The sequence below is a fragment of the Balaenoptera ricei genome, chromosome 8 (genome assembly GCF_028023285.1).
Source record: "Balaenoptera ricei isolate mBalRic1 chromosome 8, mBalRic1.hap2, whole genome shotgun sequence".
In the NCBI taxonomy this organism is placed as follows: domain Eukaryota; kingdom Metazoa; phylum Chordata; class Mammalia; order Artiodactyla; family Balaenopteridae; genus Balaenoptera; species Balaenoptera ricei.
In genome coordinates, this window is record NC_082646.1 from 29,603,744 (window position 1) to 29,622,540 (window position 18,797).

The 18,797-nt window shown below is 37.1% G+C and overlaps 1 protein-coding gene across 1 annotated transcript in view; it reads right to left on the reverse strand.

Moving 5' to 3' along the window:
• The window catches only part of CWF19L2 (CWF19 like cell cycle control factor 2), a 187,524-nt gene that overhangs the window by 120,685 nt on the left and 48,042 nt on the right, over nt 1–18,797 (reverse strand). Inside the window, exon 7 of the mRNA XM_059929351.1 lies at nt 12,276–12,385. Within this exon, the coding sequence (XP_059785334.1) occupies nt 12,276–12,385 (110 nt within the window). The remainder of the gene's footprint in view (nt 1–12,275; nt 12,386–18,797) is intronic.

Consider the following 18,797-nt stretch of genomic DNA (forward strand, 5'->3'; position numbering starts at 1 on the left):
TCATTCAGAAAAAAAATTCTTCACAAAGATTGGATCAGGGGAGAAGGGAGTGTGAGCATGTAAACAAATGCGAGTTAGGTAAATAACACATTGCCTACAAAGGAAAGAAAGTCAGACTGTTATCAACTATTCGCTTACAATACTAAATGATAGAAGATAGTGGAATAAAGATCAAATTTTTATAAAAAATTATAAGGCAATAATTCTATATACAGAATTCAACTCAGTCAAATTATCTTTCCTTGACATGGACAAAAGAAAGTCATTTTCCAAAATGAAAGGAATCAAAAAGTAAATCACTTACTAATTCTGGGGGGGAAATTACTCAGGATCATTAAGCCAAACCATAAATGAATTAGGGCAAAGATCTCTGAAAAAAGGAGTGCATGCTATAAACCAAATGGCAAATGCAATGGTTAAGTCTAAGTAGTGAAGAATATAACTGTCAAGAATAACATGCATATTTTTTAAATTTATAGTAAAGTGTAATTAAAATTTCAAATTATTTCAATAAAATATGAGAGTTGAGATGGAAAGTTATCATCTTAGTCTAGGCAGAGATAATCCATTATATTTCATTTTTTCAAAATTCAGGTTTAACATGTTTCTTAAATTTAATGACAACATCAATAGAGTGAAACTGATGGCAGTGGGGGGGAATATTTTCATAATTTAAGCATTGCCTCATAGGCAAATTTTTTTTTCTTGGTGATACAAAAATTGATGATATATCTACAATTACTGGCTTCTTAGATTAAATCAAATATGGTAATAATAAAAACAAAAACAGCAGTTACCACAATTTATCCAATGCTTATTTTACTACACCTTTTGTATCATTTAAGTGGGCTCTACAAACAATGCCTAGGTTCAAATTTACTCATGAGCTACATAATCTTGGTTATTTAAACTCTGTCTGCCTCAGTTTCCTCATTTACCAAACAAGAATAATAGTACAATTATGGGTATTAAATAAGTTTAATTATACATGAAATATTTTAACAGTACCTGGAAGATGAAAAGCATTCAAATTATTATTAATGTTCACAACAATTCTATGATACTGATACTAACAGCCGTGTTTTTAAAATGAAAAATAAAAATGAAGCTAAGGTCACATAGCAAGAGTAACAAACACTGTATTGAAATTCAGGACTATTTGACTACAAAGCCAATGTTTTTAACTACTATGTCAAAATGCCTCACTCTGTGATTCTTAACTGTTCTAGAGCATTAAGAAATTACATAAGGGACTTTCCTGGTGGTCCAGTGGTTAAGACTTCACCTTCCAATGCAAGGGGTGAGGGCTCAATCCCTGGTTGGGGAGCTAGGATCCCACATGCCTCACGGCCAAAAAACCAAAACATAAAACAGAAGCAATACAGTAACAAATTCAATAAAGACTTTAAAAATGGTCCACATCAAAAAAAAATCTAAAAAACAAAGGTTTAAAAAAAAATTATATAAAAGTTCACAATTCAAAACATAAACTCATAATAACCCCTAAAAAAACATAAAAAGAAAACTAAAGGCCATGTTATGTATAAATAAAGATATATTTTCAAAATAAAATATTAACAAATTTAACGTAGTGGTATATTAAAGGAAATGCCATAATCAAATAGGAGTCAAAGAATGCAAGAATGGTCCAATGTTACGAAATGTATTCAGGCAATTCACCTCATTAACGGAAGAAAAAAAAAATCACAGTATCTCAAAGGATACCAAAAAAGTTATTTCATAAAAATTAGATACCCATTCCTAATTTAAAAGCAAAAGCAAATTAACAAAAAAACTTTTGCATAAACTTTGAATGCAAAGATACTTTCTAAAGATGACAATCTTCATCTTAAATGCAAGAAGTTATCACTTAAACACAGAAAGAAAAGTGTTATTAGTCAAAGTTCTGAAATTCTACTTCAAGAATACAAGAAAGTTTAAATATTGTAATACTGAGTAGCAAAAGCAAAAGTAATCACCATTTACATATAACTATTTTCCCATATAACCCAATTAAAAAAAAAACCCACTATAGATATAATGACAAGAGTTTAAATAAATGGGCAGACTAGCACCAGGCAACTCAGAAAACATAAGAGAACAAAGATTCAGCATACAACTGAAAAAAATAAAAATATCTTACGGATACATGCATAACAACTGAATGGAGAAATGTATTGAAGAGCATAAATAAAAACTTGAATTGACTGTGGTGACCTCAATGGGAAAGAAATCCGAAAAAGAGGGGTTATATTTACAGGTATAGCTGATTCACTTTGCTGTACAGTAGAAACTAATGCAACATTGTAAAACAACTCTACTCCAATAAAAATATTTTAAAATTTTGAATTGAGAAATAACCAGTATTTTAGGATGAGATTACTTAACATTACAAAGATATTAATTGTCCGTGATTTATCTACACACTTAATTAAATTTAAATCAAAATTCCAAAATGAGTTGTAAATTTATAATGTATTTTGGAAAACTGTTTCTTTTGAGCTTGAACTTAACAAAATTGATTCTAAATTTAACAACAAATAAAAGCACACATAAGAATATAAAGTTACTTTTTAGTGACTAATAAAAGAAGACTTACCCTGTCACATAGTGTTCACTAATTATTTGCTATCTGAATGAGTTACTGAAAACCACAGTAATTAAAATAGTATGATACTAATTCCAGGAAACAAAAAAATCAATAAAATAATTTCAGAGTAAAGAAATAGACTGATTTTATAAAAAATGATGTAATATATAATAAATGTGTCATTTCTAATTAGTGGGAAAAAATAATTCATTCAATATATTATAAATGACTAAAGACTTAAAGAAAGTTAAATGCTTATTTTAAACTATACACAAATATGTATTTCAAAACTATCAAAGCTATCCATAAAAATAAAACTGAACAAGTTCTCAAAAGAAATATAGGAGTGCATTTTTATGATCTTGGGGGTGGAGAAGGCCTGTCAATGAATTATACCAAGAACATTAAGCTATAAAAGAAAAACCTGATAGGTTTTGTTAGGTAAAAATATTTAAAATATATTCATAGCAAATGTAAACAAAGTAAAAAAATAAACATGAAACTAACAGGAAGAAATGTGAACAGACTTATTAAACGGTCTTAAATAAACATACCAGAGGAGGGGGGCAAGATGGCAGAAGAGTAAGACGCGGAGACCATCTTCCTTCCCACAGATACATTAGAATTACATCTACACGTGGAACTGCTCCTATAGAACACCCACTGAACGCTGGCAGAAGACGTCAGACCTCCCAAAAGGCAAGAAACTCCCCACGTACTTGGGTAGGGCAAAAGAAAAAAGAAAATACAGAGACAAAAGAATAGGGACAGGACCTGCACCAGTGGGAGTGAGCTGTGAAGGAGGAAAGGTTTCCACACTCTAGGAAGCCCCTTCACGGGCAGAGACTGTGAGTGGCAGAGGGGGAAGCTTCAGAGCCACGGAGGAGAGCGCAGCCACAGGGGTGTGGAGGGCAAAGCGGAGAGATTCCCACATGGAGGATAAGTGCCGAACAGCACTCACCAGCCCGAGAGGCTTGTCTGCTCACCTGCTGGGGCGGGCGGGGCTGGGAGCTGAGGCTAGGGCTTCAGTCAGATCGCAGGGAGAGGACTGGGGTTGGTGGCGTGAACACAGCCTGAAGGCGTTAGCGCACCACACCTAGGCGGGAGGGAGTCCAGGAAAAAGTCTGCAGCTGCCGAAGAGGCAAGAGACTTTTTCTTGCCACTTTGTTTTACGAGACTTTTTCTTGCCACTTTGTTTTACGGCGCGCAAGGAGAGGGGATTCAGAGCGCTGCCTAAACGAACTCCAGAGATGGGCGCGAGCCACGGCTATCAATGCGGACCCCAGAGACGGGCATGAGACGCTAAGGCTGCCGCTACCGCCACCAAAAAGCCTGTGCGTGAGCACAGGTCACTCTCCACACAGCCCCTCCCGGGAGCCGGTGCAGCCCGCCACGGCCAGGTTCCCATGATCCGGGGACAACTTCCCCGGGAGAACGCACAGCACGCCTCGGGCTGGTGCAACGTCACGCTGGCCTCTGCCACCGCAGGCTCGCCCAGCATCCATACCCTTCCTTCCCCCCCGCCTGCGTGAGCCAGAGCCCACAAAGCAGCTGCTCCTTTAACCCCATTCTGTCTGGGCAGGGAACAGACGACCTCAGGTGACCTACATGCAGAGGCGGGTCCAAATCCAAAGCTGAACCCCGGGGCCTGTGCGAACAAAGAAGAGGAAGGGAAATCTCTCCCAGCAGCCTCAGAAGCAGCGGATTAAAGCTCCACAAACAACTTGATGTGCCTGCATCTGTTGAATACCTGAATAGACAACGAATCATCCCAAACTCAAAAGGTGGACTTTGGGAGCAGGATATATTAATTTTTCCCCTTTTCCTTTTTTTGTGAGTGTGTATGTGTATGCTTCTGGGTGAGATTTTGTCTGTATAGCTTTGCTTTCACCATTTGTCCTAGGGTTCGGTCCGTCCGTTTTTTTTGTTTATTTTGTTTTTTTTAACTTAAAAATTTCTGTTTCTTAATAAATGTTTTCTTAATTTTTTCCTTATTTTTTATTTTTAAAAATTAAAAAAATTTTTTCTCTTAATAAGTCTTTTCATATTTTATATTTTAAAAAAATTAAAACTTTTATCTTAATAAATTTTTTTCTTAATTTTTTTATTTTTTATTATACAAAATTAATAAACTTATTTTTAAAAATTAAAAAAAATTTTTTTTCCTAATAAATTTTTTCTTACTAATTTTTTTTCTTATTTTTATTATAATAGCTTTATTTTATTTTATTTTATTTCATTTTATTCTCTTTCTTTCTTTCTATTTTTTCTCCCTTTTATTCTGAGCCGTGTGGACGAAAGGCTCTTGGTGCTCCAGCCAGGCATCAGGGCTGTGCCTCTGAGGCGGGAGAGCCAACTTCAGGACACTGGTCCACAAGACACATCCCAGCTCCACGTAATATCAAACGGAGAAAATCTCTCAGAGATCTCCATCTCAACATCAAGACCCAGCTTCACTCAACGACCAGCAAGCTACAGTGCTGGAAACCCTATGCCAAACAACTAGCAAGACAGGAACACAGCCCCATCCATTAGCAGAGAGGCTGCCTAAAATCATAATAAGGCCACAGACACCCCAAAACACACCACCAGACGTGGACGTGCCCGCCAGAAAGACAAGATCCAGCCTCACCCACCAGAACACAGGCACTAGTCCCCTCCACCAGGAAGCCTACACAACCCACTGAACCAACCTTATCCCCTGGGGACACATACCAAAAACAACGGGAACTACGAACCTGAAGCCTGTGAAAAGGAGACCCCAAACACAGTAAGATAAGCAAAATGAGAAGACAGAAAAACACACAGCAGATGAAGGAGCAAGGTAAAAACACACCAGAACTAACAAATGAAGAGGAAATAGGTAGCCTACATGAAAAAGAATTCAGAATCATGATAGGAAAGATGATCCAAAATCTGGAAATAGAATACACAAAATGCAAGAAACATTTAACAAGGACGTAGAAAAACTGAAGAGGAACCAAGCAATGATGAAAAACACAATAAATGAAATTAAAAATACTCTAGACGGGATCAATAGCAGAATAACTGAGGCAGAAGAACGGATAAGTGACCTGGAAGATAAAATGGTGGAAATAACTACTGCAGAGCAGGATAAAGAAAAAAGAATGAGAAGAACTGAGGACAGTCTCAGAGACCTCTGGGACAACATTAAACGCACCAAAATTAGAATTATAGGGGTCCCAGAAGAAGAGAAAAAGAAAAGAACTGAGAAAATATTTGAAGAGATTATCATTGAAAATGTCCCTAACATGGGAAAGGAAATAGTTAATCAAGTCCTGGAAGCACAGAGAGTCCCATACAGGATAAATCCAAGGAGAAACACGCCAAGACAGATATTAATATAAATATCAAAAATGAAATATAAAGAAAACATATTAAAAGCAGCAAGGGAAAAACAACAAATAACACAAAAGGGAATCCCCATAAGGTTAACAGCTGATCCTTCAGCAGAAACTCTGCAAGCCAGAAGGGAGTGGCAGGATATACTTAAAGTGATGAAGGAGAAAAACCTACAACCAAGGTTACTCTACCCAGCAAGGATCTCATTCAGATTTGATGGAGAAATTAAAACCTTTACAGACAAGCAAAAGCTGAGAGAGTTCAGCACCACCAAACCAGCTTTACAATAAAAGCTAAAGGAACTTCTCTAGGCAAGAAACACAAGAGAAGGAAAACACCTACAATAACAAACCCAAAACATTTAAGAAAATGGGAATAGGAACATACATCGATAATTACCTTAAATGTAAATGGATTAAATGCTCCCACCAGAAGACACAGACTGTCTGAATGGATACAAAAACAAGACCCATATATATGCTGTCTACAAGAGACCCACCACAGACATAGAGACACATACAGACTGAAAGTGAGGGATGGAAAAAGATATTACATGCAAATGGAAATCAAAAGAAAGCTGGAGGAGCAATTCTCATATCAGACAAAACAGACTTTAAAATAAAGACTATTACAAGAGACAAAGAAGGACACTATATAATGATCAAGGGATCAATCCAAGAGGAAGGTATAACAATTGTAAATATTTATGCACCCAACATAGGAGCACCTCAATACATAAGGCAAACACTAACAGCCATAAAAGGGGAAATCGACAGTAACGCAATCATAGTAGGGGACTTTAACACCCCACGTTCACCAATGGACAGATCATCCAAAATGAAAATAAATAAGGAAACACAAGCTTTAAATGATACATTAAACAAGATGGACTTAATTGATATTTATAGGACATTCCACCCAAAAACAACAAAATATACATTTTTCTCAAGTGCTCATGGAACATTCTCCAGGATAGATCATATCTTGGGTCACAAATCAAGCCTTAGTAAATTTAAGAAAATTGAAATCGTATCAAGTATCTTTTCCGACCACAACGCTATGAGACTAGATATCAATTACAGGAAAAGATCTGTAAAAAATACAAACACATGGAGGCTACACAATGCACTACTTAATAACGAAGTGATCACTGAAGAAATCAAAGGGGAAATCAAAATATACCTAGAAACAAATGACAATGGAGACACGACGACCCAAAACCTATGGGACGCAGCAAAAGCAGAGGGAAGTTTGCTAAGAGGGAAGTTTATAGCAATACAAGCCTACCTCAAGAAACAGGAAACATCTCGAATAAACAACCTAACCTTGCACCCAAAGCAATTAGAGAAAGAAGAGCAAAAAAACCCCAAAGCTAGCAGAAGGAAAGAAACCATAAAGATCAGGTCAGAAATAAATGAAAAAGAAATGAAGGAGACAGTAGCAAAGATCAATAAAACTAAAAGCTGGTTCTTTGAGAAGATAAACAAAACTGATAAAACATTAGCCAGACTCATCAAGAGAAAAAGGAAGAAGACTCAAATCAATAGAATTAGAAATGAAAAAGGAGAAGTAACCACTGACACTGCAGAAATACAAACGATCATGAGAGATTACTACAAGCAACTCTATGCCAATAAAATGGACAACCTGGAAGAAATGGACAGATTCTTAGAAATGCACAACCTGCGGAGACTGAACCAGGAAGAAATAGAAAATATGAACAGACCAATCACAAGCACTGCAATTAAAACTGTGATTAAAAATCTTCCAACGGGTTATTTCGATCAAACATTTAGAGAAGAGCTAACTCCTATCCTTCTCAAACTCTTCCAAAATATTGCAGAGGGAGGAACACTCCCCAACTCATTCTACAAGGCCACCATCACCCTGATACCAAAACCAAACAAAGATGTCACAAAAGAAAGAAAACTACAGGCCAATATCACTGATGAACATAGATGCAAAAATCCTCAACAAAATACTAGCAAACAGAATCCAACAGCACATTAAAAGGATCATACACCATGATCAAGTGGGGTTTATTCCAGGAATGCAAGGATTCTTCAATATACGCAAATCAATCAATGTGATACACCATATTAACAAATTGAAGGAGAAAAACCATATGATCATCTCAATAGATGCAGAGAAAGCTTTTGACAAAATTCAACACCAATTTATGATAAAAGCCCTGCAGAAAGTAGGCATAGAGGGAACTTTCCTCAACATAATAAAGGCCATATATGACAAACCCACAGCCAACATTGTCCTCAATGGTGAAAAACTGAAACCATTTCCACTAAGATCAGGAACAAGACAAGGTTGCCCACTCTCACCACTATTATTCAACATAGTTTTGGAAGTGTTAGCCACAGCAATCAGAGAAGAAAAAGAAATAAAAGGAATCCAAATCGGAAAAGAAGAAGTAAAGCTGTCACTGTTTGCAGATGACATGATACTATACATAGAGAATCCTAAAGATGCTACCAGAAAACTACTAGAGCTAATCAATGAATTTGGTAAAGAAGCAGGATAGAAAATTAATGCACAGAAATCTCTTGCATTCCTATACAATAATGATGAAAAATCTGAAAGTGAAATTAAGCAAACACTCCCGTTTACCATTGTAACAAAAAGAATAAAATATCTAGGAATAAACCTACCTAAGGAGACAAAAGACCAGTATGCAGAAGATTATAAGACACTGATGAAAGAAATTAAAGATGATACAAATAGATGGAGAGATATACCATGTTCTTGGATTGGAAGAATCAACATTGTGAGAATGACTCTACTACGCAAAGCAATCTACAGATTCAATGCAATCCCTCTCAAACTACCACTGGCATTTTTCACAGAACTAGAACAAAAAATTTCACAATTTGTATTGAAACAGCCAAAGCAATCTTGAGAACGAAAAATGGAGCTGGAGGAATCAGGCTCCTTGACTTCAGACTATATTACAAAGCTACAGTAATCAAGACAGTTTGGTACTGGCACAAACACAGAAATATAGATCAATGGAACAGGATAGAAAGCCCAGAGATAAACCCACGCACATATGGTCACCTTATCTTGGATAAAGGAGGCAAGCATTTACAGTGGAGAAAAGACAGCCTCTTCAATAAGTGGTGCTAGGAAAATTGGACAGGTACATGTAAAAGTATGAAATTAGAACACTCCCTGACACCATACACAAAGATAAACTCAAAATGGATTAAAGACCTAAGTGTAAGGCCAGACACTATCAAACTCTTAGAGGAAAACATAGGCAGAACACTCTATGACATAAATCACAGCAAGATCCTTTTTGACCCAGCTCCTAGAGAAATGGAAATAAAAACACAAATAAACAAATGGGACCTAATGAAACTTAAAAGCTTTTGCACAGCAAAGGAAACCATAAACAAGACCAAAAGACAACCCTCAGAATGGGAGAAAATATTTGCAAATGAAGTAACTGACAAAGGATTAATCTCCAAGATTTACAAAGCAGCTCATGCAGCTCAATAACAAAGAAACAAACAACCCAATCCAAAAATGGGCAGAAGACCTAAATAGACATTTCTCCAAAGAAGATATACAGATTGCCAACAGACACATGAACGAATGCTCAACATCATTAATCGTTAGAGAAATGCAAATCAAAACTACAATGAGGGCTTCCCTGGTGGCGCAGTGGTTGAGAATCTGCCTGCCAATGCAGGGGACAGGGGTTCGAGCCCTGGTCTGGGAAGATCCCACATGCTGCAGAGCAACTGGGCTCGTGAGCCACAACTACTGAGCCTGCACGTCTGGATCCTGTGCTCCGCAACAAGAGAGGCCGCGATAGTGAGAGGCCCGCACACCGCGATGAAGAGTGGCCCCCGCTTGCCGCAACTAGAGAAAGCCCTCACAGAGAAACAAAGACCCAACACAGCCATAAATAAAATTAAAAAAAAAAAAAAAAAAAACTACAATGAGATATCATCTCACACCGGTCAGAATGGCCATCATCAAAAAATCTAGAAATAATAAATGCTGGAGAGGGTGTGGAGAAAAGGGAACCCTCTTGCACTGTTGGTTGGAATGTAAATTGATACAGCCACTATGGAGAACAGTATGGAGGTTCCTTAAAAAACTAAAAATAGAACTACCATACGACCCAGCAATCCCACTACTGGGCATATACCCTGAGAAAACCATAATTCAAAAAGAGTCATGTACCAAAATGTTCATTGCAGCTCTATTTACAATAGCCAAGACGTGGAAGCAACCTAAGTGTCCATCATCGGATGAATGGATAAAGAAGATGTGGCACATATATACAATGGAATATTACTTAGCCATAAAAAGAAATGAAATGGAGGTATTTGTAATGAGGTGGATGGAGTTAGAGTCTGTCATACAGAGTGAAGTAAGTCAGAAAGAGAAAAACAAATACGGTATGCTAACACATATATATGGAATCTAAAGAAAAAAAAAAAAAAGGCCATGAAGAACCTAGTGGCAAGACGGGAATAAAGATCCAGACGTAGTAGAGAATGGACTTGAGGATACGGGGAGGGGGAAGGGTAAGCTGGGACAACGTGAGAGAATGGCATGGACATATATACACTACCAAACATAAAATAGCTAGCTAGTGGGAAGCAGCCACATAGCACAGGGTGATAAGCTCGGTGGTTTGTGACCACCTAGAGAGGTGGGATAGGGAGAGTGGGAGGGAGCGAGACACAAGAGGGAAGAGATATGGGGACACAAGTATATGTATAACAGATTCACTTTGTTATAAAGCAGAAACTAACACACCATTGTAAAGCAATTAAACTCCAATAAAGATGTTTAAAAAAATAAAAAACAAAAAATAAAAATAAAATGAGATAAAATATTTAAAAATTAAAAAATAAATAAATAAATACACCAAAATGGATAAATACTATCAATAATCAATCAAATGGCCAAAACAATATGAAAAAATATCCCACTTTGCTAGTAAACAAATGTATAAAAATAAAAGCAAAGAAAAAGTCTGCTTACCAATCACAGTAGCACTGACTATAAAGAATGATAGTACTAGTATTGAAAATCATGTAATAAAAGTAATTTTACTGAGAGTATAATTTCTTCAATATTTCTATACAGAAATTTTGTAATACATATCTCACATTAAGTGTCTATATCCTCTAAATTGACAATTTCCCTTTTAGTAATTCATGTAAGAAAATAACAAGGTAAGTAAGCAAAATGCATCGGAAAAGATGATCAGCACAGTGTTGTTTCACAGGGGAGAAACTAAAAATATATAAATGTCCCTCCACTGAAATTAAATAAATAACAGTAAAATCATATAAATATATATGTAAATATTAAGAGGTCATTAAAATATACACATTTACTGGCATCCAACTATGTCTGTTTGTGTAAATGACAGAAGCAGGATGTATTCTATGAGCCTACTTTTATAAAACTGTTTATTTTAAAAGTATATAATAACTAGAAAAAAATCTAAAACAAAAATCAAAATATTAACAAAGATTCTCTTAAAACAAAGGATAATTTTTCTCTCTCACTTTTTTTTTGTTTGCCTATTCCTTCCTAAACCTTCTTTCTTCTGAAATTAAAAAAGAAAAACAGGACATCAATAGCTACTGAAACAGAAAGATTATTCACCCATGGTAAATGGGGGAGCTGCTTCTAAAATATAGTGCTGCATGATTCCATTGTTTTATACATACACATACACACACACACACACACACACACACACACACACACTTGGTAATCATGTCATGATGTATGTAAGTGAAATCATTATGCTGCACATCTTAAGCTTATATAGTGCTGTATGCCAAGTATATTTCAATAAAACTGGAAGAAAAAATAAATATCACTTTTTAAAAGCAAAAAAAAAAAGTACACGTGCACACTCTCTAAACAACAACAGAAAAACTGTTACAATCTGAAACTCTGGAATACAACAAAAACTCTGAAATAAACTAAAATCTCTGAAATATACAAAATTTTTAACAGTGGTTATGTCCAGAGGTATACTATGGAGGCTTTCTTATATTATTCAAATTTCCTCACAAGAAGAAAATGTTGCTTTTACATTAAACACATGCATACTTAAATTTTACATACTTTAATTTTATATTCATTGAGTTTTATATTCAAATATGCTACATAGGTTTACATAAAAATGAAAAGCAAAAAATGGCTATAGCAATATACACATTTGAAATTTAGTATCAAGTCAATTCAAAAGTGTTTCCTGGCACAAAACACTGACAAAGTTAATTTCTCATATAACTCTGAAAATAATATGTATCTCCTTAATACTTACCCCATATCTTTCAGCTACAATGTCTTCAAAATTTCTGTTTTGTTTCTCAGCTTGTTCCTTCATTCTTTGGTAAGACTTCCTTAGCCAGCTTAAACCACCATCTTCTACTACTGAAATTAAATTCCAATATTAAATGTCAGTTATACTTTTCACATGGTTATGCAGAATACTTATTGGTACTACAATGATTTCTAACTATAAAATTATATATTATTCCTTGAATATATAAAAATCATAAATACATTTAAAATTCAACATATACTTGAGTGCCTATATATGCAAGGTACAGTTCTACAATTACGAGAAAGGAAAAAATAAAACTACCCTCAAAAACACTGCCACCTAAGAGAATGAGAATAAAAGGACATAAATAATTATAACAAAAATAATATTTGATAAATATTATAAAGAGCTATAAAGTTATACAAAAATGAAAATAAAGGAAGAATTGCCTCTAAATGTGAGGTCAGGGAAAATTTCACAAACCAGGCTGAAAAAATGAGTTGGATTTCTATAATCAAAGATAAGAGTAGGAAGGGCATTCCTAAAAATAAATAAGGAATAAAGGTATACACATGGGGTGGAAAAGCTATTTCAGATACAACACAAAGAACAAATAAGGAGCTGAGAGCAGTCAAGAGGGTGGAATAGGAGGACCTGGGGTTCACTTCTCCCCATAAGTACATCAAGAATATATCTACAAGTGGAACAATTCGCATAGAGCACCTGCTGAACACTAGCAGAGGATCCTGGACACCTAAAAGGACAAGAGAAGATCCCTGCGTAACCAGGTAGGATGAAGGAGAGAAAGGGAAGAAAAGGAAAAGAGGAAACGGGATGGGATCCACACTCCTGGGGAGGAGGTGAAGGAGAGGAGAGATTACCACACCCATGGAGGCCCCCTTACCAGTGGCAAAATATGCTGAAATAGAGGGGTGGATTCAGGGGCTATTGGAAGAAAGTGCAGTGGCTGATCTGTGGCAGTCAGGAGAGAACGAGACTTCCATGGACAGTCTGTATTACAGCCCTGCGCACCTCAGCCTGATACAGGTGTCCACTAATGTGGGCAGGGGCTGGGTGCTGACGCGAGATGTTAGGAGAGCAGACCCAGGGAGAGGACTGCTGTTGGCTGTGTGGTACAGCCTGAAGGGACGAGAGTGAGGAGCTCAGCTGCACAGAGACAGCCTGTGGGGACAGGATTGAGGAGCTCTGCAGCTGGGAATGCTCCTGGAAGAAGTAGGACTACCTTAGAAGCAAGGCGCCATTGTTGAGTGGCACACAAGGGGCGGGTCCACCATCACAGCCTCTCTCCCCACACGCCAGCCCCGGCCTCCATGGCCACTGGGAGGGATTCCCAACAGAGTGCCCATGCCCCAGTCATTGCAACCTTGTCCCCCTCACACCTGAGCGAGTGCGCATGCCCCAGTCGTAGGCACCTTATTCCCTCCTGCCTGAGCAAGCATGCATGCCCCAATCGATCCCCACCTCTGGCCAATCCCACCTAAGCGAGTAAGAATCTCCCACTCAGTTGCTGCCTTCGCCCCCTCTCACCTGGGTGGAGAGCAGATGCTTGAGGTTGGCCCACACACTGAGATGGGACCGAAACCAAAGCTGAGCCCCCATGGCTGTACGACTAAGGAAGAGGAATTAAAATCTCTCCGTACAGCTGCACAAGCCGCAGATTTAACCCCCACAATCAGCCTGGTATATCCAACACCTGCAGAACAACTGAATAGATGAGTGCTCCCAGAACTGAGATGGGTCTAGCTTTGGCAGCTGTGGACTTTGGGGACATGTGCACATGGGAGTTGGGGCAGGTCAGAGTCTGTGTTGCAACCACACTGCCCACAGCAGGTCCACAGACTTATCTGAAAGGTCTTTGAGGGCCTCCTGGGGAGGTGGAGGTTGGCTATGGCTCACCGTGGGGGCAAAGACACTGATAGCAGAGCCCCTAGGCAATTATTTTGTTCTGTTTTGTTTTGTTGTTTTAATTAATTTTATTCATTTAAAATTTTAAATGTATTTTTTATTGGTCTATTGGGGTTTTTTGTTTGTCTTTTTTGTTTCTTTTTGTCTTTTTTTTTCTTTTTTGTTTTGGAGTTTTTTTCTCTTTTTCTGTTTGTTTCCTTTTGTTTTCTTGTCATTTTTGTGTGTTTATTTTTTGTCATCTTTGCTTTTTGTATTGTTTTTGTTAGTTATGTTTCTACTGTTTGTTTTCATTTTGAGGTATTTTTGTTTGTTTGGTGGTTGTCTACTTTGTTTTCTTTGTGGGTTTTTTTTTGGATCTTTTTGGTTTTGTTTGCTTCCTTTTGGTTTTCTGTTTCTCTTGGTTTTTGTCTCTTTTCTGTTTTTTTTCTTGTTTTTCTGTTTGTTTGTTGTTGGCCACACCACGTGTCTTGCAATTTCTTCCTTGGTTCCCCAGCTGGGGGTTGAACCTGAGCCCCGCAGTGGAAGCACAAAGTCCTGGCCACTGGACCTCCAGAGAATTCCTGGACCCAGGGAATATTAATCAGAGTGAGCTCTCCCAGAGGTCCTCATCTCAGCAACAAGACCTGGCTCCCCCCAACAGCCTGCAAGCTCCAGTGCTGGATGTCTCAGGCCAAACAACCAGCAAGACAGGTACACAACCCCAACCATCAGCAGACAGGCTGCCAAAAGTCATCCTATGCTCGAGACACCCCAAAATACAGCTCTTGCCACGGCCCTGCCTACCCAGCTCCAACCACCGGAGCACAGGCACCAGTCCCTCCAACCAGGAAGCCTACACAAGCCCCTGGACCAACATCACCCACAACAGGGCAGACACCAGAAGCAAGAGGAACTACAACCCTGCAGCCTGCGGAAAAGTGAGGACGAACATAGTAAGTTACACAAAATAAAAGAACAGAGGAATATGCTGCAGACAAAGGCGTAAGATAGAAACATAAAAGATCAAGTAAATGAAAAGGAACTAGGCAATCTACCCAAAAAGAATTCAGAGTAATGATAGTAAAGATGACGCAAGATATCAGAAACAGAACGGAGGCACGGATCGAAAATATACAAGAAATGATTAACAAAAACCTAGAGGAACCTAAGAACAAACAGTGATGAACAATACAATAATGAAATGAAAACTACTCTAGAAGGAATCAGTAGCAGAATAATTGAAGCAGAAGAATGGGTAAGTGAGCTGTAAGACAGAATGGGGGAAATCACTGCAGTGGAACAGAATAAAGAAAAGAAAGAAAAGAAATTACGACAGTCTCAGAGACCTCTGGGACAACATTAAAGGAACCAATATTCGAATTATAGGGGTCCCAGAAAAAGAAGAGAAAGAGAAAGAGTCTGCGAAAATATTTGAAGGGATTATAGTTGAAAAGTTCCCTAACACGGGAAAGGAAATAGTTGTCCAAGTCTAGGAAGCACAGAGAGTCCCATACAGGATAAACCCAAGGAGAAACATGTTGAGACACATATGAATCAAACAAACAAAAATTAAATACAAAGAAAAAATATTAAAAGCAACAAGTGAAAAGCAACAAATAACATACAAGGGAATCCCCATAAGGTTATCAGCTGATATCTCAGCAGAAACTCTGCAAGCCAGAACGGAGTGGCAGGATAAATTTAAACTACTAAAAGGGAAAAACCTACAACCAAGATTAATCTGCCCAGCAAGGCTGCCATTCAGAATCAACTGAGAAATCAAAAGCATTACCGACAAACAAAAGCTAAGAGGAAATTCAGCACCACCAAACTAGCTTTACAACAAATGCTAAATGAACTTCTCTAGGCAAGAAACACAGAGAAGAAAAAGACCTACAAAAACAAACTGAAAACAATTAAAAAAATAACAATAGCAACATACATATCAATAATTACCTTAAATGCAAATAGATCAAATCCTCTAGCCAAAGGTACAGACTGGCTGAATGGATACAAAAACAAGACATGTATATATATATACTGTCTACAAGAGACCCACTTCAGCTCTAGGGACACATACAGACTGAAAGTGAGGGAATGGAAAAAATATATTCCATGCAAATGGAAATCAAGAGAAGGCTGGAGTAGCAATTCTCATCTCACACAAAATAGACTTTAAAATACAGACTGTTACAAGAGACAAGGAAGAACACTACATAATGATCAAAGAATCAGTCCATGAAGAAGACATAACAATTGTAAATATATGCACCCTACATAGGAGCACCTCAACATAAGGCAAATGCTAACAGCCAAAAAAGGGGAAATTGACAGTAACACAATAATCGTGGAGGATATCAAGATCCCACTTAAACCAACGGATACATCATCCAGACAGAAAGTTAAGGAAAACACAAGCCTTAAATGACACATTAGACCAAATACACTTAATTGATATTTATAGGACATTATATCCAAAAGCAGCAGAAAACACTTTCTTCTCAAGTGCACATGGAACATTCTCCAGAATAGGTCATATCTTGGGTCAAAAATCAAGCCTTGAAAAAGTTAAGAAAATTGAAATCATATCAAGCATCTTTTCTGACCACAACACTATGAGGTTAGAAATCAATTACAGGGGAAAAAAACTGTAAAAAACACAAACAAACGGAAGCTAAACAATATGTTATTAAATAATCAATGGATCACTGAAGAAATCAAAGAGGAAATCAAAAAATACCTAGAGACAAACGACTCCAAATACATGACACTGCAAAATGTATGGGACACAGCAAAAGTAGTTCTAAAAGGAAAGTTTATAGCAATACAAGCTTACCTCAAAAAACAAGAAAAATCTCAAGTAAACAACCTATCCTTACATCTAAAGCAACTAGAAAAAGAAAAACAAACAAAACCCAAAGTTAGTAGAAGGAAAGAAATCATAAAGATCAGAGCAGAATAAATGAAATAGACATGAAGAAAACAATAGCAAAGATCAATAAAACTAAAAGCTGGTTCTTTGAGAAGATAAACAAAATTGATAAACCTTCAGCCAAACTCATCAAGAAAAAAAGGGAGAGGATTCAAAGCAATAAAATTACAAATAAAAAAACAAACGTTACAATGGACACCACAGAAATAGAAAGGATCATAAGAAATTAGTACAGGCAACTCTATACCAATAAAATGAACAACGTAGAAGAAATGGACAAATTCGTAGAAAGAAAGAAACTTACAAGACTGAACCAGGAAGACACAGAAAATATGAACAAACCAATCAGAAGCACTGAAATTGAAACTGTGATTACAAATCTTCCAACAAACAAAAGTCCAGGACCAGATGGTTTCACAGGCAAATTCTATCCAACATTTAGAGAAGAGATAACACCTACCATTCTGAAACTCTTCCCAAAAATTGCAGAGAAAGGAGCACTCCCAAACTCATTCTATGAGGCTACCATCACCCTGATACCAAAACCAGACAAAGATACCACAAAAAAAGAAAATTTATAGGTCAATATCACGAATGAATATAGACACAAAAATCCTCAACAAACTACTAGCAAACCGAATCCAACAGCACATCAAAAGGATAATACACTCTGATCAAGTGGGATTTATCCCAGGGTTGCAAGGATTCTTCAATATACACAAATCAAACAACGTGATACACCACATTAACAAACTGAAGAATAAAATCCATATGATCATTTCAATAGACGCAGAAAAAACTATAACAAAGTTCAACACCCATTTACGACAAAAAAAAAAACCTCCAGAAAGTGGCCTAAGAGGGAACCTACCTCAACATAAAAGAGTCCATATACAATAAAACCTACAGCTAACAATTAGTCAATGGTGAAAAGCTGAAAGCATTTCCTGTAAGATCAAGAACAAAGCAAGGATGACCACTCTCGCCACTACTACTCAACATAGTTTTGCAAGTCCTAGCCACAGCAATCAGAGAAGAAAAAGAAATAAAAGGAATCCAAATTGGAAAAGAAGAAGTAAAACTGCCACTGTTTGCAGATGACATGACACTATGCATAGAAAATCCTAAAGATGCTATGAGAAAACTACTAGTACTCATAAATGAATTTGGTACAGATGCTGTATACAAAATTAATACACAGAAATCTCTTGCATTCTTACACACTAACAACAAAAAATCAGAAAGAGAACTTAAGGAAACAATCCCATTTACCACTGCATCAAAACGAATAAAATACCTAGGAATACACCTACCTAAGGAAACAAAAGACCAGTACTCAGAAAACTATAAAATACTGATGAAAAAAGTAAAAGATGACACAAACAGATGGAGGGATACGTTACTGGACCGGAAGAATCAACACTGTGAAAATGACTATACTACTCAAAGCAATCTACAGATTCAATGCAATCACTATCAAACTACCACTGGCATTTTTCACAGAGCTAGAACAAAAAATTTCACAATTTGTATGGAGACACAAAAGACCCCAAATAGCCACAGCAATCTTGAGAACAAAAAATGGAGCTGGAGGAATCAGGCTCCCTGACTTCAGACTATATTACAAAGCTACAGTAATCAAGACAGTGTGGTACTGGCACAAAAACAAAAATATAGATCAA